Source organism: Zingiber officinale, chromosome 4A, assembly GCF_018446385.1.
Source record: "Zingiber officinale cultivar Zhangliang chromosome 4A, Zo_v1.1, whole genome shotgun sequence".
NCBI classification, from domain to species: Eukaryota; Viridiplantae; Streptophyta; class Magnoliopsida; order Zingiberales; family Zingiberaceae; genus Zingiber; species Zingiber officinale.
The window spans coordinates 119,935,342-119,958,978 of record NC_055992.1 but is presented as its reverse complement, the minus strand read 5'-3'; the positions used below and the strand labels follow the sequence as shown (position 1 = coordinate 119,958,978).

General features: G+C 38.5%; 2 protein-coding genes and 1 long non-coding RNA gene across 4 annotated transcripts; 1 reads left to right on the top strand and 2 right to left on the bottom strand.

The window, feature by feature from the left end:
- On the bottom strand, positions 1 to 18,806 carry LOC121970780 (protein DETOXIFICATION 42-like). Of its 2 annotated transcripts, XM_042521732.1 has the most exons (13): positions 18,362 to 18,805; positions 18,135 to 18,256; positions 16,847 to 17,056; positions 16,527 to 16,711; positions 15,771 to 15,906; positions 8,133 to 8,229; positions 7,928 to 8,028; positions 7,393 to 7,556; positions 1,768 to 1,839; positions 1,563 to 1,679; positions 1,303 to 1,398; positions 1,099 to 1,220; positions 1 to 52 (listed from the first exon to the last, which is right to left on the bottom strand). In XM_042521732.1, the coding sequence occupies exons 1-13, from the start codon at positions 18,445 to 18,447 to the stop codon at positions 10 to 12; spliced, it is 1,551 nt and encodes a 516-aa protein (XP_042377666.1). In that variant the 5' UTR covers positions 18,448 to 18,805; the 3' UTR covers positions 1 to 9. The 2 variants fall into 2 exon arrangements, with proteins under 2 accessions (XP_042377666.1, XP_042377667.1); XM_042521733.1 differs by lacking the exons at positions 1 to 52; positions 1,099 to 1,220; positions 1,303 to 1,398; positions 1,563 to 1,679; positions 1,768 to 1,839 and adding an exon at positions 6,023 to 6,761 and having other exon boundaries at positions 18,362 to 18,806.
- LOC121970782 lies at positions 8,560 to 9,985 on the bottom strand. Its single transcript, XR_006109015.1, has 2 exons — positions 9,209 to 9,985; positions 8,560 to 9,092 (listed from the first exon to the last, which is right to left on the bottom strand). It is a non-coding gene; the product is annotated as an uncharacterized LOC121970782 (long non-coding RNA).
- Positions 18,807 to 19,575: 769 nt separating the features above from the next.
- LOC121970781 (denticleless protein homolog) lies at positions 19,576 to 23,263 on the top strand. The gene is made up of 16 exons (XM_042521734.1): positions 19,576 to 19,674; positions 19,756 to 19,874; positions 19,992 to 20,100; positions 20,233 to 20,297; positions 20,441 to 20,479; positions 20,601 to 20,697; positions 20,793 to 20,889; positions 20,985 to 21,048; positions 21,133 to 21,209; positions 21,309 to 21,390; positions 21,879 to 21,958; positions 22,037 to 22,121; positions 22,211 to 22,279; positions 22,376 to 22,443; positions 22,544 to 22,592; positions 22,667 to 23,263. The coding sequence occupies exons 1-16, from the start codon at positions 19,605 to 19,607 to the stop codon at positions 23,039 to 23,041; spliced, it is 1,545 nt and encodes a 514-aa protein (XP_042377668.1). The 5' UTR covers positions 19,576 to 19,604; the 3' UTR covers positions 23,042 to 23,263.
- The last annotated feature ends 374 nt before the right edge of the window (positions 23,264 to 23,637 follow it).

The window sequence follows — 23,637 nt, the reverse complement described above, 5'->3', positions numbered from 1 at the left end:
TTCTTCAGATCAACTCCAAAGGAAGGTCCACGGTCCCCTCCCTGCTCCGATCCTGTGGATCAATTTGAAGAAAAAGTTTCAGTAGTACAAGTAAATGCATGGACCAAGCAGCAGCTGAAGCTGAAAAGCAGTGAGTGACATCTGAAGGCAAAATACGGAACTGAGCTGCAAAATGATGACAAACACGCAGATGGACCAGGAAACATGCAGTATCCCTAAGTGGTTCTGGTTTGGGTTGGTCATCTAACATACATTTCCTCCTTAAATTTTCCAAGATACTATTGAGCAGCGGTGTGGTGGGTTTGGTTCGGAAAAATGACTTGTTCCTTATCAATCATTGCGAGTATCTATCTGTTTGTTTAGTAAATATAATCTCAAAATAGCAATTCTTATGACGTCGCTATTCTCTAATCATCCTCTTTTAATCTATTCGATACTCCATGCCAAGGGATAACTATTTGATATAGATATTGAAGAATAAGCTGGCAATGCATGTCAAATATAGTGAGCAGAACAAGTGGACCAGACGAGCTGAGTAGGCTCAACGGACTGGATGAATTGGGCAAATTACATTGTCACTAAGCATTTCCTATCGATTCCATTTCATGAACCAAACCTAGCATAAGAAGTTTATGAGTGGATGTTTCTCCCCTCGTTTTCCACTGAATTCCTTACCTAAGAACTTGCAAGGTTGCACCTTTTTCAGGTGAGAGGAAATTTTCCCACTGATGGGAAGTCGAACTTAGAAGCAGTGCATTTACCGAGCATGTTTCCTACTCAAGTTGAATGCTTCTTGTGCGTCAAAAAGCTAAATATCATCATCGAAATTAAAAACCTTAATCTGCAATTGTGGCCAAAATGAGTGAATTTTCAATCCAGGATTTCTTCCCATAGGTTCAGATTCTAGGGGTTCTGAAATAGATTTCGATTTCATTTTTTTTTTTTCATGACTTGAATCAATTTACGTAGATTCCATCTTGACCCGTCCTAATTTCACCCCTGTTAATATATCTACAAGCATGTGATAGTGTAAAGGTCTACAGTGAAAATTGAAATGTAAAAGACATTTAAAATAAATAATAAGAGGTCCAGTGTTACCTCCAGAAACCAGCAAACATTCGCAAACTCATGTAGATCGTTAGAGCTATCCAGATACCAGCAAAGCCGTAACTAGAGGATAGGACAACCAGACACGCAATGCTGACTATCGCCACCAGAATCTGTGATAAAATACAGTCAGATGCTGGTGGAGCATGAAAGTTTTAGCAGTTTATCAAATTCCTGAAGTTATTCATAATTTACCATGGAATATGCAGAATATGCAAAATCCGACGCTCCATAATTGACACCATCGAAGACAAAGGCCAAAGCATTTATTGGCTGAGTTAGTGCCACAAACTGCAAAGGAGAATGAAATACATTAAGCAGAAATTAGATTTCTAAACAGAGTTTAGGCGAGACAGACTAGTGCATGACGTTCAGGAAGCTGCCTCTAATATCCAAATCACAATATTTCTAACTGAAAATAGCAAAACTATTCCAACAATGAGTTAATCAGATACCGGGATTCCAGTATGAATGAGTTGTAACACTTCAGCATCCTTTGTGAACAATCTTGATGCATACTGCAAACCAGTCCCGAGTATGATGCATAGGACAAGTCCTAGAACCATACCCCACTGCGTGTCATAATATAAAATTATAAATGAACTGTAGCATCTGAAGTATGAAGTATGAAGTGTGAACATTGAGTTTTAGAAAATGTACCTGCAGTACACGTGATGCTGAAGATATTGCTCTCGTATGATCATTTCTAGCGAATGCACTTGCAAGTACTGCCTGCAAAAAAGTGGATCTATCTCAGTACTCCAAAATGAACAAACAAGTTCTTAAGGACAGTAGACAGGAAAATTGATGAGCTCAAGTGCTCGACTCAAATTATACATGCATGTTTTGAAAAATGCCTTCATGCATCACTCCAGAGGATGACTTTAGTCCAAGTAGAGAGAAATTGATCAATGCTATACTTGAAAGAGATGACTTGAGGGCATAATGATCTCTCCTATTGAGATTGTATTTATAATAATTTACAATATAATTACAGCTCAATGATTTACAGCAATTAAGAATAATTAATGCTAATTAATGCTAATTAAAGCTAATTAAAGCTTGCTAAAAATAATCAAGACAGCTAGCTAGCATAATTTACACCTCAGAGCTTTCCTAAATAATCTATATTCTCGACACTCCCCCTCAAGCTGGTTTAAAGATATCTTCCATACCCAGCTTGCTTACTAGACATTCAAATTGTCTTTTGTGTAGCCCTTTTGTAAGTAGATCAGCAACCTGTTCAATGGTGGGAATATAGTCCACACTAATCACATGATTGTCTATTTTTTCTTTGATGAAGTGCTTGTCGACTTCCACATGCTTTGTGCGATCATGAAGTACTGGATTGTGTGCAATTGAAATTGCTGCTCTGTTGTCATAGTGCATCTTTATTGGCGCCAACTCTGATATCTTCAATTCCAATAATAGTCTCTTGATCCACAAAACTTCACATATTCCATGAGCTAAGGCTCTAAACTCAGCCTCTGCGCTGCTTCGAGCTACCACATTTTGTTTCTTGCTACGCCAAGTGACCAAATTACCACCCACAAACGAGCAATATCCCGAAGTAGACCTTCTATCAGTTAGACTTCCTGCCCAGTCAGCGTCAGTGTAAGCTTCAACTTGTAGATGCCCCCGGATTTTAAACAGAAGTCCTTTACCGGGTGTTCTCTTTAGATACCTTAGGATCCGATACACAGCATCGAAGTGTTCAGCCCCAGGCGAGTGCATGAATTGGCTAACTACACTTACTGGAAATGCTATATCAGGCCGAGTGTGTGATAGATAAATCAGTCTCCCGACAAGTCTTTGATAGCGCTCCCTTTCCTTTACTGATTCTGTCGCTGCTGGTTGTAGTTTGACGTAAGGCTCCATAGGCGTCTCAGCTGGCTTACATCCCAGCATACCAGTTTCGGTCAGCAAGTCAAGGACATATTTTCGTTGGTTGACAAATATACCTTCTTTGGACCTTGCAAACTCCATGCCAAGAAAGTATTTTAACACTCCCAAGTCCTTGATTTCAAATTCTTTTGCAAGCTTTCCTTTAAGTTCTTCAAGTTCCTTGTAGTCACTCCCTGTTAGGATAATATCATCAACATATACAATAAGCACAGCTGTTTTACCTTCCTTTGAGTGTTTGTAAAACATGGTGTGATCAGCTTGACTTTGAACATAACCAAGTCGCTTCACAGCTTTGCCAAAGCGTTCAAACCATGCCCTTGGGGATTGCTTTAGACCATACAAGGCCTTCTTCAGTTTACACACCTTTCCGACTCCGAACTTTCTTTCAAAACCTGGAGGGAGGCTCATAAGTACTTCTTCATCTAGATCTCCATTTAGGAAGGCATTTTTAACATCCAGCTGATATAAGGGCCATTTGAGATTGACCGCAAGTGACAGAAGAACTCGAATTGAGTTAATTTTTGCGATAGGAGCAAATGTTTCCTGGTAATCTATTCCATATGTCTGTGTAAAGCCTTTTGCTACAAGCCTTGCCTTATATCTCTCTACACTTCCATCTGGTTTACTCTTTATAGTGAAGAGCCATCTGCACCCTACTATCTTTTGATCCTTAGGTGCTTCAACAATTTCCCAAGTACCATTTTTATGTAAGGCATTCATTTCTTCAAACACTGCTAATCTCCAATCCTTGTCCTCCAGTGCTTCCTGAATATTTCTAGGTACAACAAGTTTTGAAATATTAATAGTAAATGCCTTATGTGATTCGGATAAATGATCATGGGTTATGTATCTGGCAATGGGATGTTTGGTACATGTTCGGGTACCTTTTCGAAAAGCAATGGGGAGGTCAAGATTGTCAGGGTCATTTTCTTGTGGAACAATTGAGGTTGGACTAGTAGACTCAAGAATAATAGGTAAAGTGGAGTTTTCATGTGAGTTAGGGGAAAAAGAGGTACCTGGAGTATTCAGTGTTCCTTCGCCCGGGGCTTCCAAAGAGGCTTGTGCTGGAATGGTTAATTCATCTCTACTTCTTCCAAGGACATTTCTCCTAGAATAAACCAAAGGTTCAAGGATATTTCGGTTTTTTTCCATTCGAAGTATTTCCTTTTCTGATAGACCAATTTCATGGTTGACAATTATGGGTTCGGACTCCCCATTATTTTCATTTTGAGATTTTTGAGGTTGGTCAATAACCAAATTTGGAAGAGTTCTAGTTATCTCCCAAAAATTTGGTTCCCTTAGATTCTCCCCCTGAATCAAATTTTTCGTAAAATATGGTTTGGTTTCCATGAAAGTGGCATCCATTGTTATAAAGAACCGTTTTTTTAGAGGACAAAAAAATTTGTAGCCTTTGCGATTTGCAGCATAGCCTATAAAAACACATTTTTCTGCCCTAGGATCTAATTTTGACCGTGATCTCTTAGGTATGTGTACATAAGCGGTGCAACCAAATACTTTAAGGGGTAAATCAGAATTGATGCGAGATTCAGAGAAGTATTTTTTCAGACATTGCAACGGCGTGATGTAGTTTAAAACTCTAGTAGGCATCCTATTAATTAAATAAGTTGCTGTTAGAATTGCATCTCCCCACAAGTACTTTGGAATATTCATGTAAAACATTATGGCCCTAGCAACTTCAAGTAAGTGCCTATTTTTTCTTTCAGAGACTCCATTTTGTTCTGGAGTATCAGGACATGTTGATTGATGTAAGATGCATTTTTCCCTCAAAAATATTTCTACAGATTGATTGAAATATTCTGTACCATTATCTGTTCTCAAAATACTTATTTTTGTTTGAAATTGGTTTTCAATCAAATTGTAGAATTCTTTAAAAATTTTCTCAACCTCATTCTTGTTTCTCATCAAAAAAACCCAACAGAGTCGAGTATGGTCATCGGTAAAGCTTACAAACCATTTTTGTCCTGATGATGTAGTTACCTTTGAGGGTCTCCACACATCACTGTGGAATAAGTAAAAAGGCTTTGATTCAAGGTAAGGTCTAGAGACATATGTTTTACGAGGACTTTTTGCAAGAGTACAACTTTCGCATTGAAAATCTAAGGGGTTCATATTTTTAAACAAATCAGGGAATAAATGTTTCATATATGAAAAACTAGGGTGACCTAAACGGCAATGCCAAACCATTATTTGATCATAAACAGAAAGAGAACTAATACTACTAAGTCCTTGCACAATTTCCTTACTAGGTAAAATGTCCTCAAAGTAGTAAAGACCATTCACCATTTTAGCACTGCCAATCGTCTTCCCCGAGCTCCGGTCCTGAAAGGTACAATGAGAGTCACAAAAAACTACACGACAGTTAGAGTCTTTGGATAATTTACTGACTGAAAGAAGATTGCATGTAAGTTTAGGTACATAGAGAACAGACTTAAGATCTATATTCTCAGAAATTTGGACTGAACCTTTTCCGGCAATAGGTGAAAAACTTCCATCTGCAATCTTAAACTTTTTATTTTCAAGACAGGGTGAGTATAGTTTTAACAATTTCAAGGAATTGGTCATATGATCAGATGCTCCAGAATCAATTATCCATGCAGCAGAAATTCCGAAACCACATGGAAAGACAATTATTTCGTTACCTGTATGCGCCACAGAAACATTAGGAGTACTGGATGATGGGTTTGAAGTTAACAGTGCTAGAAGTTACTCCAGATGCTCTTTTGTGATGGTGCTAGCAGTAGTCATTGCCTCATTCGCAGTGGGAAAGATACGTCCATTTTTCTCACCTGATTTGCTTTTAAAGTTGGCAGGTTTGCCATGAATTTTCCAGCAAGTTTCTCGGGTGTGACGTGGCTTGTTGCAAAAGTCGCACCACAGAACTTATTTTTCTTCTGGTTTACGTAGATTGGCAGTGCCTCTGCGTATGTTTGAGCCTGTAGAGGTAAGGGCTGAACCTTCAATGATAGTCGTAGGTCCTTTTTTGCCAAGCATAACATTCCTCCGGCTCTCCTCCCTTCTAACTTCGGAGAAGACTTCACCGAGGGATGGTAGTGGTCTCCTACCAATGATTCTTCCTCTTACCTCATCGAACTCAACATTAAGGCCAGCCAAGAATTTGAAGATACGACTGCCTTCCACTGTTTTCTTGTGGTACTGTCCATCTTCAACATTCTTCCACTCATATGGATCAAAAAGATCAAGGTCCTGCCAGATCCTCTTCAAGGAGTTGAAATACTTGGTGACCGGTTCTTCTCCTTGCCGCAATTCACCAAGTTTGAGAGTCAACTCAAAGATTTGGGACTGATTCCCCAAATCAAAGTACATCTGATTTATGTTTTCCCATAATTCATATGCCGTAGGGAAACACATATAATTTGCGCCAATCTCCTCTTCCATGGAATTTACGAGCCATGTCATTACCATGGAATTTTCAGCATCCCATGTAGCATACATTGGGTCTTTTTCCGATGGAGTTTTCTTTTCACCCGTTAAATAGCCCATCATTCCTCGGCCCCGAATATACATCTTCACTGATTGCGACCACCGTAAGAAGTTGTCGCCGTTCAGCTTGATGGTGGTTATCTGGGTGGGATGTGAGGAGGACTGAGGAATGGTGGTGGATTCGCTGGAGTGTTCAGACATGACTTTGGCTTAAGAAATTTCTGGACAAGGAAGGATGGCTCTGATACCAACTTGAAAGAGATGACTTGAGGGCATAATGATCTCTCCTATTGAGATTGTATTTATAATAATTTACAATATAATTACAGCTCAATGATTTACAGCAATTAAGAATAATTAATGCTAATTAAAGCTAATTAAAGCTTGCTAAAAATAATCAAGACAGCTAGCTAGCATAATTTACACCTCAGAGCTTTCCTAAATAATCTATATTCTCGACAGCTACAGAATGCCACACAAATAAAATAAAAGGTACGTATAATGGCATTTGGAGAGAATTCTAGTGAGATTAGCATATAGGAAAAGCACAAACAGAACGAAACCTATGTATGGATATAAATTACTACAACAAAGATTATTATGCATAATTACTAAATATCATACTTGTCACTTCCAAATATCACAATGCACGAAGCTCCTTGCACCCATCAGTTTTCTGCGTTAATTGCTAAATAATGCAAAATGGCAACACTATTGTATTGCATCATTGGCAAAACTTAACAGAAAAAGGTTAACTTTCAGGCTACAAGTCTTTTTCAGTGAATCAAGTAGAAAATAAAAGAAACACAAAATGAATGTGAAAGTAAGAAAAAAAAATGGAAGAATTAAATGTAAATGCAAAATACTTTCACTCTACTATGTAGTAATTTTGCATATATGTTAAAGTTGTTTCCTAACCTGCCCAGCGACAGCCAAACCATCAGCAAGAAGAGAACTTGCCAGCCAAATCTGCAAGCATATCTGGAATGCTGCCATGGGAACTGATCCTTCCCGTGCAGCCATTGAAGCTGCTAGTGTTACACAGAAAGTTGCTGCAATCACACGCAGAAGCAATAGAAAACCTGAAGGAAAAAACAAACATTTGTGTTGTAGCTCCAAAGACATCAATTGGGTAGAAAGCACCCAACAGATCCAATCCGGTGAGAACCAAGAATAAGAAGCACTGATAGCATGCCTAAGAGGTTAAGGCTAAGTACTTGTGCAAATAGGAAGTGTAACTACTACTGAAAGTCAATTCTAAAAAGTAATTCTTCTTTCCACAGAAGAGTAACAATAGCTGCCTTAGCAAACTAACAAAACTGAAGCAAAATAGTTGATTATGGCTCAAAAACACACAATCTACAAGTTGGTAAAAATCGGACATAAGTATACTGAATACAGAATGGATAACTTTGACATCGAACATGACAGTCAGATACATGGAACTACTTACCATTTTTAAGGAATCGACTAAATTGCAGATCTTTAATACCAGGAGGCAAGATATCAACTTGTCTTAGCAATTTCCATAAGAGTATTACCGCAATCAAGTATCTGCAGTACATAACAAAAGCAAAAAGGAATAATTATATTTGTATTCAACAGATAAATGCAAATAAAAAGACAAACCAGATGTAGAAGACAAAATGTATACATACTGAGAAATGACGTGAGCAATTGCAGCACCACTAACACCTAATCGGAGAAAGAAAATAAAAATTGGATCCAAGAATATGTTGATTACATCTCCAGCCACTGCATTAGGGAGAAAGAATATTCTTGGTACTTCATCCAGAAAAATTAACAGTTGGAATACATCACAGCAATATGTTTCTCAATGTTGGTGATATTTTGACCAAAAGTTTCAAAAATTTGTAGATGAGTACAAAAAATCTACCATGACTGCGACATGCAATAGAGAAAAAAGGGATAGATTTGCTAAGTTGGTGGAACATTATGTGCTATAGTACCAATGCAAAACAAATTTTTTGCTCAACTCTTATGGAAGCAAGACTCAAGAATATCAGTAAATCCATGTGCAAATTTTCAGCCATGGATACACAAACATGGGATTTTTTTTTTAAAAAAATTTGATAGACAAAGAACAAGACAAGACTCTATCCTACCCACATTTCATGCACCCTCTCATTTGTCCATCTTCCATCATCACACAGTGAATTAGAACATACCACTAGAGTTGTTGACAGATGTGTAGATGAAGGGAACTGTTAAGGAGGCTAATTTTGCAATTTTCTAGAGAAAGAAGAGCCCCGGCTATCCAATTTAAGTATTTAACAAATAGACACAGTTAAATATAGACTGCTAAACTCAAAAATACATGCAAATACAATGAGATTAATCTTGAGTACAATCACGTGGAATAAACACGAACACAAAAGACTGCAGACAATAAAAACACATTAGATTTTCATGGAAACTCCAAAATAGAAGAGAAAAAAAAAACTGCAAGAAGGAAAAAGATTTCAAATGGTACAACAATTCTTTCAAGTAATAAAAATCAATCATCAAAGAAGACTGTAAAAATAGACACTCTGAGGACGTTGACTATACCGCCACCACCACCATCATGTTGCAGTTAGTTGACGCCCTTAGCACCACTGCAAACAACACAACATTGAGATCAACTAGAGCATTGTTGTTTCTCCCTTCACTTTTTCCCTCAAGGAAACATGAAAAAACTGACAAGAAGTGAGAGTTGAAGGGTGGTTTTTACATTTTAACTCTTTTTAGCACTCCTGTATGATTTTGGTGGGCGGGTTTTGGAACAAATTGATTCCATGGAATGAATTGAGTCTCCCTTCTTGCAGCAACAGCTTTCCAAGAAAACAGCAGATAGGGAAGACAGTGCAGTACCTTCCCTATCACAACACCCTTCCTCTAAAGTGAACAGATCCTTAGAAATCACAAGCCCTAGGCAAATGGTGGATGAGAAGTGCAGGACTTGCATAGTTGCATGTGCATCTTCTTCCTTTGTTTTTCTTACTCTTCCTCCCCCCTTCCTCTCCCCTTCCTTCCCTTGAATATCAGCACCAGTTGTGAGTCCTGGCTTGCAACTGTTAGGAACAAGGATCACAACTGATTCTGATACCACTGTCTTTAAGCTTGTCTCAAAATTTCTCCACCTTTTCACCAAAACCCCTACATGATACTTACTGCAAATTGAAACAAATACTCATGAAGTTCAAGTAATGCTCAAACCCGTGGTCACCTGTGTTAATCTTCTTCAGAATAATATCACCTCCAGAAGGATGCCAAGGACAAACTAATATTATCAATATGATTAACTCTCTAACAAAACATCATACTCCGGTTAGGTATATGCAAGGTTTAAAATTTCGACCCGTGCCAAGGTTTCGGTCCAAGACCGGAACGATACGGTTTCGGTATCGTATCGTGCTGTGCCAATACGGTTTCGGTAATTTTATTTAAACATTAAATCAGTAAAAAAATATAAAATAATTAAAATATATATATAAGAATATAAATTTGATTTAATAGAATTTTAATAAAAATTTTTAATTTTTTTTAGAATTTTTAAAAATTTAAAAATAGTAAAAATAATTTCAGAATATTATTTAAGAAAATTGATTATTTTTTAAAAAATTTTAAATATATTTTTTATATTTTATTGGGATAATTTAATTAGGATTTATGAAAGCCTCTTTAAAATATCACGATTAAATGAGAATTGTTTAATTTATTTAAATTGTAATTTTGCACAGTGTCCCCTGCTTGCGACCCGCGCCGCGACCGAGCGCCCGCGCCCGCCCCCATGCCCGCGACGCCTTCGACAGCGCCGGAGGCGTCTGGCGACACCTCCGGCGGCACCGGAGGAGTCCGACGACGATTCCGGCGGCGCCAGAAGCGTCAGTGATGTTTTCGGCGTCGCCAGAGACGCGCTTCAGGCGCTGCGAACCTTCCGAAGAAGCCGGAAGCTTCTGGCGACGCTGTTCCTCCTGGTGCGATATTTCTGGCATGTGCGCGACTCCTCCTAGCGCGTGACGCACGACGCGACGAAATCGTCGCTCGTCCGATGCCGATTTCGGTGCGCGGGCGAAACGGTAAGTTTCGCCCGTTCCGCCCGACATGGAACGAAATTTTTTTCTATGGGTATATGACACTTACTGTTACTCATAGAACACATTAACTGAATCAGAATTGCCACTGACATAATTCATCAGCACCATAGTTAAGTAAAGACAACATAAACATTCTAACAAGAAGATGATTTCACTACGTTAACAAAGTACAACCTCTCAATTAATACAAGACAATCATTCAATGACAGCTATAGAAAATACCCTCAAAAGCCACAAGGAAAGTACATCTCAAATTCTGAACTACATATATCAAAAATTAATTGGATACACATATCTCTAGCATGAAGAAAGAAACCTGCTGCATCCCATGACTGGTCATGATTTGGAGCCTACATTTGCCTCCCAATTTTTTATTTTAAATAATTTTCTGGAAATCAATGAAATTCTGACACAAAAAAGATACACTTAATTTGAGGCATACATAACACCTACAAAAAGTGTATGGCTATAGTCCCATGTGTTGGAACCCCAAGGTTGTTTTGGTGTGATCAACAAGTTAAGTTAGGTCCTGTGTGTTTCTAACCTTGTGTCTAAGTGTGCAGGAGCTTAGGAGCACAGGTAGTCGAGCGGAAGACGCAGCTAGCGAGAAGGACGACACGCTGTGCGTCCGAAGGACGAGGCGCTGCGAAAGAGTACACCGGCGAACGAGAAGGAAGCGCGCGGTGGTTCCGAGGGACGAAAGCCGGAGCGAAAGATTGCTCGGGGAGCAAGAGACGCAGCTAGCGAGAAGGTCGACGATCAAGGGACGAAGACTGCGAATGAGTATGCTAGCGGACGAGAAGGAAACACGCGGCAATTCCGAGGGACGAGAAGCCGGAGGAAAGCACGCTCGAGAAGATCGGAAGTTGGGTTCGGGTGAGCCCTTTTCCGGATGGCAGAGATCACCCAAGCGAGCGGATTCGGAGGAGAAGAACCGGACCGAGGCGGGACTGAACCAGAGAAGAGGTCCCGGACGAAAAAGTCAACACCTGTTGACTTTGGGCTCCGGGACGCCCGAAACCCTTCCGAGCACCCGGACCCTGATGTTGACCAGGATCGCGAATTACGCGATCTGAACGTTGGGGGATAAAGTTTTATCCCCCTAGGGCGCCCGGAACCCTTCCAGGCGCCCCGACCAAGGCTATAAATATAACCTTGGTCCAGAAGCTTTTCATCAATTCAGAACTCAAGCATTTCTTTCAAACACTTGTACGCTCTCTGTAGTTAACTTCTATTTCCTAAGCTTCAACGTTGTAAGAGGCTTCTCCGCCTTAAGGAGGTTGATAGTGCGATCATCTTTCTTGGATTAACAACCACCCCGGTTGTAACCAAGTCAAATCCGGTGCCTCTTCCTTTTCTTGCTTTTTCTTGTTAAAGTTAATTTTATGCAAGTGTTAGTTTAAGAGTTCGAGAAGGGTTGTTTTGTTTTTCATTTTACAGGGCTATTCAACCCCCCCCTTCTAGCCGGCCCAACGGTCCTATAAGTTGTATCAGAGCCGAGACGCTTCAGGAGGACTAACCGCCGAACGAAGCAACGAGATGGCCGGACCAAGCATCCACCCGCCGAAACACTAAGGGGACTTCGCTATCTAGAAAAAACAAATGCAGGTATTTTTTACAACGGATATTGAATTAATTTTAACAATGAAACTTGGCTTTGAAGCTCCAGAGGACAAGGAAATAAATCAATGGACAAAAAGAGAGCAGGCCGACTTCGTGGCGAACGGCAAAGCAGAATACCATCTGCTGAGCGTTCTTCCGCCTCAAGAAGTCAACAGGATCGGTAAATATAACTCCGCAAAGGAACTTTGGGAGAAGTTCCTCGAGCTGTATGAAGGTATGTCCGAAGCCAAGCTCGCTAGACGAGATCTGCTTCGCAATCAGCTCACCAGCTTGCGACTTGGGGAAGACGAGACAGTCGCACATCTGCACTCCAGAATAAAAGAAATCATCACCGGACTCACGAATCTCGGAGAAAAGGTAAGTAACCGAGATTCGCTCAGGTACGCGTTAAATTCATTTCCAAGAAATTTAAAATGGGCATCACTAGTAGATGCTTTTTACATTTCGAAGGACTTAGAAAAATTTCATTAGAAGAATTTTTCAACATTTGAAGTGCATGAGTTAAGATGTGCGCAGGAATGAAGGAGCCCAAGAACAACGTCGCTCTCAAAGCTTCGAGAGACGAACCTAGTCGGAATCCTCTCTCGACGACGAGGAATGGTAATGATGGTAAGAAGATTCAAGAAACTTTGTAAATCTAGATCTACTAACCATCCGCAGGGAAGAAGAAAAGGACGATCCGCTGCTACCACTGCGACAAAGAAGGGCACGTCAAGGACAACTGCCCAATGAAGAACAAAGACAAGGAGAAGAAGCATATCCAGAAAAGCGAACCTCAAGGCGACGTGGGATGATACGTCGTCAGATCAGAGATCGAAGCACTCTCTGGACTGCACCGATGGCAAGTCATCAAGGAGAAGAACATGAGGGGAGACACGTCGAAAGAAAACAGCTCAGGGGGAGAAACGGACAACGAGATCGACAAGGTAAGTCAGGTACGATCTCTTCCTCCCGATAAAATGTTTAAGTTCGTTAAACTTTTAACAAAAGATTGCTGCAAATTAGAAAGTGAAAATAAAAATTTAAAAGTAATTCTAGCTAAGTCTTGTCTCGTAGAAGAATTAGATAAATTAAATTAGCAAATGAAAAATTGAAACTTGAAAATGATGATTTGAGAATTCAAGTAGATAACTTGAAAAACTATGCATGTTCATCTAAAACCAATTTTAGAAGATTTAATAATTTAAATTGGTACTTTAAATATCACCCGGGACAAATTAAGAACATTTCAAGAAAATATGTCTCTAAAAATTTTTTTGTTAATCCAGTAGGCTGGAACCTATATTGGGTTCCGAAGTCATGCTTAAATTAATTTTAAAATTAAAATTAGCGCTTTAAGTGAGAAAATTAAACAAAGAATTTCTTCATGAGGCTTTGTCAAGGAAGTGGTTGTTGCTCCAATAACCAAGAAGGTCTAGTGCCTCGCCACGACCTGGAAGTCAAAATATTGAAATAAATGTTTAATTAACTTACTAATAAAGCATTAATGCAAGAATTGATTAATGCTTTAAAAAGGTTATTCAAAATAATTTTTTTTTAATTTAGAAATTTACCTACTTAAAATTTTTTTAAATTGACTAAGTCATTTTTTTACTTAGAAAAATTTTTCTTAAAATTTCTCAAATGATTAAGTTAGAAAATTTTCTTTCAAAAATAATCTTTACTTAGATTTTTTTTTTGTTTTTCTTAAATTAAAAGATTTTCTAAAATTAGAAATTTATGCTCAAATTACTTAGAATTTTTTTTAAAAAAAAAATTGCTTAAGTCAGATTTTCAAAACTTTACTTAGAATTGTTTTTAACTTAGAATTTCTTTTAAATATTTTTCAAATTTACTAAATTTTTAACCCTTAGATTGTTTTTCTTGGAACCCCATTTTTTTTTGTGATCAAAGGGGAAGAAGGGAAAGTATAAGTCTAGGGGGAAGTAGATAGATTTAATTTTTTCTATCTTTTTGTACTTAAATTGCAAATTAAGTTAATTTACTTAATTTTATTTAATGTCTATTTTAACCCTAGCTTAACTTGGGTTGATCACACCAAAAAGGGGGAGATTGTTGGAACCCTAAGGTTGTTTTGGTGTGATTAACAAGTTAAGTTAGGTCCTGTGTGTTTCTAACCTTGTGTCTAAGTGTGCAGGAGCTTAGGAGCACAGGTAGTCGAGCGGAAGACGCAGCTAGCGAGAAGGACAGCACGCTGTGCGTCCGAGGGACGAGGCGCTGCGGAAGAGTACACCGGCGGACGAGAAGGAAGCGCGCGGTGGTTCTGAGGGACGAAAGCCGGAGCGGAAGATTGCTCGGGGAGCAAGAGACGCAGCTAGCGAGAAGGTCGACGATCGAGGGACGAAAACTGCGGATGAGTACGCTGGCGGACGAGAAGGAAACACGCGGCAATTCCGAGGGACGAGAAGCCGGAAGGAAGCACGCTCGAGAAGACCGGAAGTTGGGTTCGGGTGAGTCCTTTTCCGGATGACAGAGATCACCCAAGCGAGCAGATCCGGAAGAGAAGAACCGGACCGAGGCGGGACTGAACCAGAGGAGGTCCAGACGAAAAAGTCAACACCTGTTGACTTTGGGCTCCGGGGCGCCCGCAACCCTTCCGGGCGCTCGGACCCTGATTTTGACCAGGATCGCGAATTACGCGATCTGAACGTTGGGGGATAAAGTTTTATCCCCCAGGGCGCCCGGAACCCCGATAAATATAGCTTTGGTCCAGAAGATTTTCATCAATTCAGAACTCAAGCATTTCTTTCAAACACTTGTTCGCTCTCTGTAGTTAGCTTCTGTTTCCTGAGCTTCAACATTGTAAGAGGCTTCTCCGCCTGAAGGAGGTTGATAGTGCGATCATCTTTCTTGGATTAACAACCATCCCGGTTGTAACCAAGTCAAATCCGGTGCCTCTTCCTTTTCTTGCTTTTTCTTGTTTAAGTTAATTTTATGCAAGTGTTAGTTTAAGAGTTCGAGAAGGGTTGTTTTGTTTTTTATTTTACAGGGCTATTCAACCCCCCCTTCTAGCCGGCCCAACGGTCCTACACCATGTATATGGGAGAATTTGGGCAAGAGACGAGTGCAACAACCAACAGACCTATAAATACATTTGGCAGATAATAGCAATGATTTCTTTAAAGGTCTCAAGACAAAATGATGAACCATATCTTTGAGAAACAATAGCATTCTAAAAATTAAAACTAGGCAACCAATCTTGCATAAAAACTAACAATAAATCTTCCAAAGAAGTATTCAAAAAAATGTTTTCAATAAGATAAAACATCCTTAGAACTTAGAAACATAATATTGGAGAAAGAAAATAATTATCTAAATAAAAATTAAAAGAGAGAGGAAACAAGAACCACAAAAGGCAGATAAATTGTAAAGATAAAACAATGGCCCTGAAAAAGATAAGTAGAAGATTAAGGTCAGCAGCAAACAAGAACTAAATTTTAGTTTTAGAGGTATAGCTAAACCCTTATACTGACATAATGCAGGACAACACTTAAAAAGAGAAAAAACCTCCAAATTAAACATGGTACAGCATTGGTGCGTTGGTTGGGCATTTACAGTTATAATTTATCTCACCAGTTGCATACAGAGGAGTTTTTGTATCCTTAAATCCACGAAATACTCCTTGCATGGCCAAAGACAGGAGAACAGCAGGAGCACCAAGTGATCGCAATGTCAAGTATTGGAATGCTGGTGTCATCATAGGAGAGTCCTGTTGATAAACCCTGTTATTGTATAGCAACAATTCACACAAAACATGGAAATTGAAACTTCAAAAAGGATTGCATCTAATTTGACAGTTACAACTAGATATTAGGAGTCGAGAAAGGAGTAGAATTACCTAGTACTTAAGAAGCAAATTCACAGGAGTTCTGCAAGGCCTTAACAAAGGATGACTCTAAAGACAAGACAAATATATTGCACCTATTACCTTGGTTCTCATCCTTCTCATGTAAATCATTTACAAATTTACCTATTTTTCCACTCTCTCAATCTTCCTCCGTCTTCCTCCCCCACCCCCCAAAACACATGCATGTGCATACATGCACATCCTTTATTTGTCTCAACAACTCACCTAAGACATACTATGTATGACATTGAAATACATGAATTCGCTGTCTAGCAGTAACAAAAACAACCATAATGCTTATATAATCACCAAATTCCATGTTGTTAAGACACTTCATACTACTTAAACAATGTTTTCAGCAAGGCTACCATGGTTTTCAATAGCAAAACTTGACAGATCAACGGACCCGTAATTAAGCTGGCCAAAACATAGGAAAATTTGAGATCAAAACAGAAAGTTATAAAGGAGATGTGTAGTCATACATTTGTCACACCCATATAGTTCAAAATGGGCTTTGCTCCCAAAACTAGGAATATGGTTTGCAGGAGACCAAGTATCCCTCCAATTATTAATGCTGAAGAGGCTGAAGGAATACGTTTTCGATGGCCAAATGCAACTGTGTTGGTATCAGAGAATGAGGATGAGGCTTGCAGTTGCTCATCATGACCTGTGAAAAAGGTGATTGAGTATGGACCAATCTAAGTGGGACTCACACCTAATGCTATATCCTAGATGTCCTTTTTTTTTTACTTTGTGAAAAAGATCAATGATTACAAAATACCAAACATTAGGAATTGCATACCATTGTGAGATATCAGTTCCTTCATTTCACTATCTTCAGAAAAAAACTCATTGCGCTCCACATTTTCAAGATCAGCACTTGATAATTTGCTTGCAGCATCCTCCTCAGCAACAAATGACGTTGTGACACTAACAACAGGAAAGATAGCAATTTTTGATGCTTGATTAAACACTGCAATAGCCACACCTACAGCTGCAAGTTCAGTTGGGCCTGTAATAAATAATAGTATTGATTAAAGCGTAGGCTTAACATATTAATATCCTGAGAAAAAAAGACCAACTTGATGGAAAATTGCATGGATACATTCATGAAATGAAAAATTATCCAAACAAAAACTCGCTAAGATGGTGAAGGTGAATGTAAGTGTGGAGGGATGGGTCGATCCCCAGTTTGAGCATATCTTTGTGCACATTGTGGGTTTTTACTTTTTTTCGTAATGTATTCCTTGTGAACCCAAAGACAAAGTTTAGTAGAAAAAATAATGAACAAAAGCGAGCCAATAAAAAGAATTTCAAAATATTACTCTGGCCCATGAGTCTCGATGATTTCTTAAGACATGAATAAAAAATTCATCCATCTTATCATACTGAAACTCCTAGGTAGTTTCTCGTTCTATTAGTTTCTCTTCAGAATCACAGTCATGAGATCAAGAATGCTGTTGAAATTCAAAATCGTATCCTTTCACTGCCCTAATGTGAAGACAATAACCTGTTGTGTTGGGTTATATGTATCAAGTTTGTTCAAAGTTCAGACCCAAAACAGATGATTTAGCTGAAGTGAAAGAAGGTCAGAGCATAAATGATCATCATGGGTAATGAAGGATGTTGCCTCCGTGCATGCTATATACACTCAGCATCAATGTCCGTATATTAAGAAATTGTCATAGTTAAGTTAGCTATTTGGCAGGAGAGACACGTTGGACTGCATAATGTAACCTTGGAAGGCATGCAGTCATTTTAGTGAAAATCCCCATTGAATAACAGAAGAAATTTTTGCATGTGTTACCAACTTTTGATGGCTCTAAAATTACTGGTGTATATACAAAAGGAAACATGGGATTTGCCACGACCTCCACAGTTCAGTACTAAAGAAATAGGGAGTAGGGACTGCCCTGTAAATCAGATGCAGTGGCTGGTACTCCTTAAATAGGAGTCGAGAAATCAAGGAACATTTTTGCTCATTTCAATCAGACAAAAAAAATCTCGCAAACTATGACAACAGTAATGCGCATAAATCTACACGCAAAGAGTGAGCACTGACGCAAGCAGACGTTCAGAGGAGACTATACCTATGTGACCAATAAAGGCAGTATCAATGAGAGAAGCAACGGGATCAGCCATCAAGGCAAGAGCTGCCGGCAAGGCAATGCTCATAATCTCCACTCCGAGCTCATCCAATTTAAAGACGCGCCTGCGCCACAAAATTCAAGTTAAGAAGAGGAAAACGTAATAAAGCCCTCAATTTTAGATTCACGTAAACGTTTTAAAGGAAATCACCAAATCATGAACCTCATACCCGGCATCCTTGAAGAAAATTCGAAGAGGAGAAGACATCATTGATGTAGAGGCCGAGTGCAGGAGACTAGTATCCAAAGACGCCATCTTTTATAGAGAAACAACCGATCCGAGCCAGAATATCTCCCCCATGGCTGCTCGACCGCTTGCACGCGTACCAGAAACACTAGAACCGAACGAAAGGGCTCCCAAACACCTTTCCCTTCCGCGATCAGCACCTCAAATTTCTCGTCGAGAAGACCCGGTGGCGGAGAAGATAACGCTGAAGTCAAATGTTGAGGAAAAAGAGATACACGCCAGAATAGGGAGAGAGAGAGAAAAACCTGAACCAGGTGAGACCTCGTCTTCCTTCTCCTGGAAGGGTCAGAATCTCTTCAACTTCCCGAGTAGTGGTCAGTGGTTGAGTGCCAGAAGCATCAAGAATCGCGTGGTGTCGTCCTTTTGAAAAAGCTTGGAAATTTCATGCTCCATTTATTTTTCTTTATGTTAAAATTTTTCTTTTAAAATATTAATATCTACTTTTTGCATAAAGTAGGAATATTCGTTATGAAAAAAGATTAGAGCGTAACGATTAAAACAGGAAATATTGTACGCAATCAATAATTTAGTTTTTTAAAATATCCTTGGATGAGTTTTCTAATAACTTTTATAGGCATAATTAAAAATTTATAAAGATTTTTTTTCTTTCCTATATAGATTTTTCACTTTTAAAATATATAAGTATGTTTTTATAAACTCAAACGCAGTTTTCTTTTATCAATTTGGTTAAAGTTTTTAGAGCCTTAAAATAATATATATTTTAATTAAAATATAATTGTGTTTAATATTAAATAATAGAAAAAATCAATTATTATATGACTAATGAGGTGTGAAATATTGGGCAATTATTATTTGTCAAAATATTATTTAGTGCTTACCCTAATATTAGCTAATTAAAATGGTAAGCTAAATACTCTTTCTGTTTTTTCTTTAATAATTTGGGTTTAAACTCAACTAATCCGAAAACCCAATATAGGTCCAATATATTATACCGGCCCATTATATCGGCCGAAATAGATCGTCCCTGTCGGAACAGAATTTGGTGCCTGCGAAAATCCCGCTGTTCAATTCCAATTCCCGCTTCAAAATTACCAAAACGAAGCTTCCCGCGGAAACCTTACACCGCCCGCTTTTTCCTCTATATATCAAACATGTCCGACCCGATGCCGCAATCCACTCTCTCTCCTTCCTCTCTCCGTTTAGCAATGGAGAATCGGTGTCGCCCTTCTTCCTTCTTCGGCGATCTGCGTTCCAGAGAGTTAAATGGCCTAAGAGGTAGTCCTTCTTGATCCTAAATGCTGCTGGATCTCCAGTCTCTTTCACTTTCTGATCGCAATCCAATTCCCCCTTTTGTAGTTCGTAAAAGGTCGCATCTCGGGGACCTTTCGTCGGATGCCAGCGGAGCTGGCGCAGGAGTGCTCGCCATCGAGCACGATGGCGAGCCCTCGCCTCCCACAGCCGTCTCCTTCTGCAAGGTATTGTATTTTAATCAAAATTTTCGCTCTATTCGATGGTTTGAAATCGTTCGCCTAATGCTATAATGACTCACGATCCTTATAAAATATTTGCTTTTGGGTGGTTTGTTTGGGCAGAGTAGTAGAAATCCCCACCTCCTTGCGGTGTCTGATGAAGAAGGATACATCAGCTTCTATGACACGCGCCGCAGCTTGCCGTCCTATTCATCTTGCTGGGAAGGAGCAGGTATACTCTGTTCTTCTGCACGATACTTCTCTAATTGAAGGCAAAAATCGTTATTTCCTAAAAGTTGAGCTAGGGTTTTTGACGAAATTAGCTCTCCTAGATGCGTAAAAATTTTGCTATTTACCATTGCAGGACAAGCTAGGGTTTGCAATTGGATTGCACATAGCAATGCTATATTTGACATATGCTGGAACAAGGTACATTTCCTTGACATTTGTTATTCCCAGATACATGCATAGGCACCCATACGTTTGGTCCAAGCGCTTCCATTATCTGTTCTTTACTATCTGTAAACTATTTCGAAGAGTTTATGCAAGTGATCTCTATGTATCTGCTGCAGGAAGATAATCAGATTTTAACTGCTTCAGGTGATCAACATGTAAGTAGGGAGACAAACTGTACTAGCCCTTGAATACCTATTTGATATGAATTTTCTTAGTTTTGTCTGTTCTGTCTGTTCATTCATGAAAACCATTAAAATTTCAATTCTATTAAATTAGATCAAGATTTGGAATGCTGAAAAGAGAACATGCACTGGGAGCTTGGCAGGGCATACAGGCAGCGTTAAAACAGTTTGCTCTCACTCATCAAATCCTGGTAGCCACTTATGCTACTTAGACTATGAGCTCATTTTTGTTATTAACCTTATATTGAGTATCTTGAGCAATCAAGTGTCAATCTTTTATTTGCAGACCTTGTTGTTTCTGGTTCAAGAGATGGATCTTTTGCTCTTTGGGATCTAAGATGCAGTTTTAGTTCCACAAATCGCTTTGGGGAAACATGTTTATCGTATGAAAATCAACTTTATAATTCTATAATTGGCTTCTTTCCACTTATTTTAGTCTTTCAATTCAATGGTGATTTACCTTTAAAATCTTGTTTAGGCCTATTTCGCTTGTCAATGATGCCCATGCACTCACCCAAAGAAAGAGGGGTCGGCGAGGAAAGGTGTTCAATATTCTATTGTCATTTGTGATAGTAATCTATTTTTTCTGCTTGTCATTCTATCTTAATTGCTTATTTGATATGTAGGCTGATTCTAAGAGCATCACTTCAGTTCTTTATCTCAAAGATGGGATTTCCATTGCCACAGCTGGAGCAGTAAACAGGTTTGAAAATACATTTCAAATTTTATTATAAATGATATAACTCATTCTACAGCAGAGAACGCGGGAAAGTAACAACAGTTTTTCTTTCCTATTAATCAGTGTTGTGAAGTTCTGGGATACACGCAATCTGAAAACATCTATAATTCAAACATGCCCTGCTGCTGAGCCATCAACAAAATCAGTAAGTGTAGTGATATATGTTGTGGATCTTATGTTGCAGGCTCCTTTGAACTTGATTTGGGGCGTTTGGAATTTATTCAGACATTTCAAATAAAATAGATTTTTGTTTTTAGAGTTTAGAAGTTAGGTTTTTGTGTTCAAACTAAAAAAAATTAAAATTAAAAAAAAATTTAGATGTTCATATGATACAATATATGTGTTTAGGATGTATAGGGTCTAAGATTTAATGAATTTTTTATTTCTAAAAAATAAAAAAAAAAACAAGTTGTCGTGGATGTTCCATACCAAACGGACCGTAGGGTAACAAGACACATACATTGTATATGTATATGTGCCTTTTATCATTTGATAAGTAATTTCTATCTGAGCTAGGATACTTGTCCTCTGGTCTTATCAAATAGCATTAAAATAAAGCCAATATGTTCCTTTATGCACAATTTTTTTCTCAAAAATGATATTTATTTTTTTTTCTTTTTTTGCATATATAAGGAAAAGATTCAACATGGAATTACTAGCCTTTCGCAAGATTCCTATGGTGTTTCTCTTGCAGCTTCCTGCAGGGATAACAGGTGCTAAAAGCTACATCACTTAAATTCAACAACTTTTATTCACTCAAAACACTGAAATAGTTTGTAAATGGCTATCAGGATTTATCTATATGATGTGCTGAAACTTGATAGAGGTCCCATAAAGATTTTTTCTGGAAGTAAAATTGGGTCATTCTTCGTGAAGGCAAGAAAATTCTTCACATGCTTTCTAAAATCTTTTTTCAGTGAGGTTTTGTTAATTTATTAATGATCAATCCTATCATGTGGGTGCAGTCTGTTATTAGCCTTGATGGTGCTCACATTCTTGGGGGTTCCAGTGACGACAATGCTTACATATGGCAGGTAGTCAATTAACTTGTACCGATTACTTGTTCTTCGAGGGGAAACTTCTCCATTTATCCTCTTAGTATCGAACATTTTCCTATGTTTTTGTTTAAGGTGAGGAGACCAGAAAGTGCACCAACTATTCTGAAAGGTCATCAAGGAGAAGTTACTTCTGTCGATTGGTGAGTAAAAAGAAAAGCAATAAGATACAAGCCGACACTTTTTTTTTTTTACTGTTTTATTACTTTTCAATCCTCATACCTGAATGCTCTTGCTCTTCAGGTGCTCATCCGAACTTGGAAAAGTAGTCACTTCTTCAGATGACTTTATGGTAAGCTTGTCAGGTTTTCAGCAGGCTACAATGAACAAGCTAAACTAAAGTTTTCTAACCATGTCATTCCTCAGGTGCGTGTTTGGAAAATGAATAAGGATGGTTGCTTAAATACAAGATCTCCAGCAGCAATTAGGAAGCGGATAATTGCTCCTTCAGTTGAGCCCAGAAGGCTGATATTAGATGAGCCTCCTACATGTTCAGCTTCCATGAAAGATAATTTCCAAGCTATGGAAGCAACAGTACATGAGCCATCCTCGCCTGCTCAATGCAAAGTTGTTGAGTTCAGAACACCTGAATCAGGAAGAAAGAGAAGTTCTTCATTTCTTATGGATGGAAAAGAGATGCAGGAAAGTCTTGAAGCTATTTCTGGTAGCCCTTCTTCTGTTTTGAGTCCTCCTCCCTCTACTAAAAGGAGAACTATCCTGGACTATTATCATTCTGTTTGAAAGGAGGCATTTTTTTTCTCTCTCCACTGCTCTGTTAGGAGTCCTTGTACAGCAAGAATAGTGCCACAGATGGTAGATTTGCCTTCAGGCTGTTTTGTTTTGTTACTTTAATTAAATGCCTGTTTGATACAAGAGATACATCTACTCAGTTTTGACAAGAGAATTGTTCTTAACGATAATTTTGGAATATGATTTTTTTGGTGTAAACATGTTCCTTTTTAATCATTCTTTCCATTTTAATTACTTAAGGGAATTTTTAAGCATTGTCTCCATGTCAGTGACTCATTATAATTAACTCATGTTTGTCTTAGCCATTTGAAGGTGGTTGTTTTGATATTCACGTCATAATTATCAATGATGATGTTCATTTCCCTTCAAAAATTGATTCTACTTTCCAAAATGACTTTCAGTGTTCTTATCTGACATTTCAAGTGTGGTTTTTGTGAATTCTTGAACCTTTTTAGAAACATTTGATGCATAATTGCTGACTCTAAATAAATATATCCCTCTCTTTTGAAGGAGTTGAGTCAATGTTCTTGGCATCCAAAACAATTGAAATAAAAGTTTTTTTAAGCAGAACTAGTTGCAATGTTTTT

Coding starts and splice junctions, on each gene's coding strand:
- LOC121970780 (XM_042521732.1), bottom strand. CDS start 18,447: ATGGCGTCTTTGGATACTAGTCTCCTGCACTCGGCCTCTACATCAATG. Junction 8,230..15,770: donor AACTCCTCTGTATGCAACTG/GTGAGATAAATT, acceptor TCCCTAATGCAG/TGGCTGGAGATGTAATCAAC. Junction 8,029..8,132: donor ATTGCTCACGTCATTTCTCA/GTATGTATACAT, acceptor TATGTACTGCAG/ATACTTGATTGCGGTAATAC.
- LOC121970781 (XM_042521734.1), top strand. CDS start 19,605: ATGGAGAATCGGTGTCGCCCTTCTTCCTTCTTCGGCGATCTGCGTTCC. Junction 20,480..20,600: donor CTGCTTCAGGTGATCAACAT/GTAAGTAGGGAG, acceptor CTATTAAATTAG/ATCAAGATTTGGAATGCTGA. Junction 20,698..20,792: donor CTCTCACTCATCAAATCCTG/GTAGCCACTTAT, acceptor TTTTATTTGCAG/ACCTTGTTGTTTCTGGTTCA.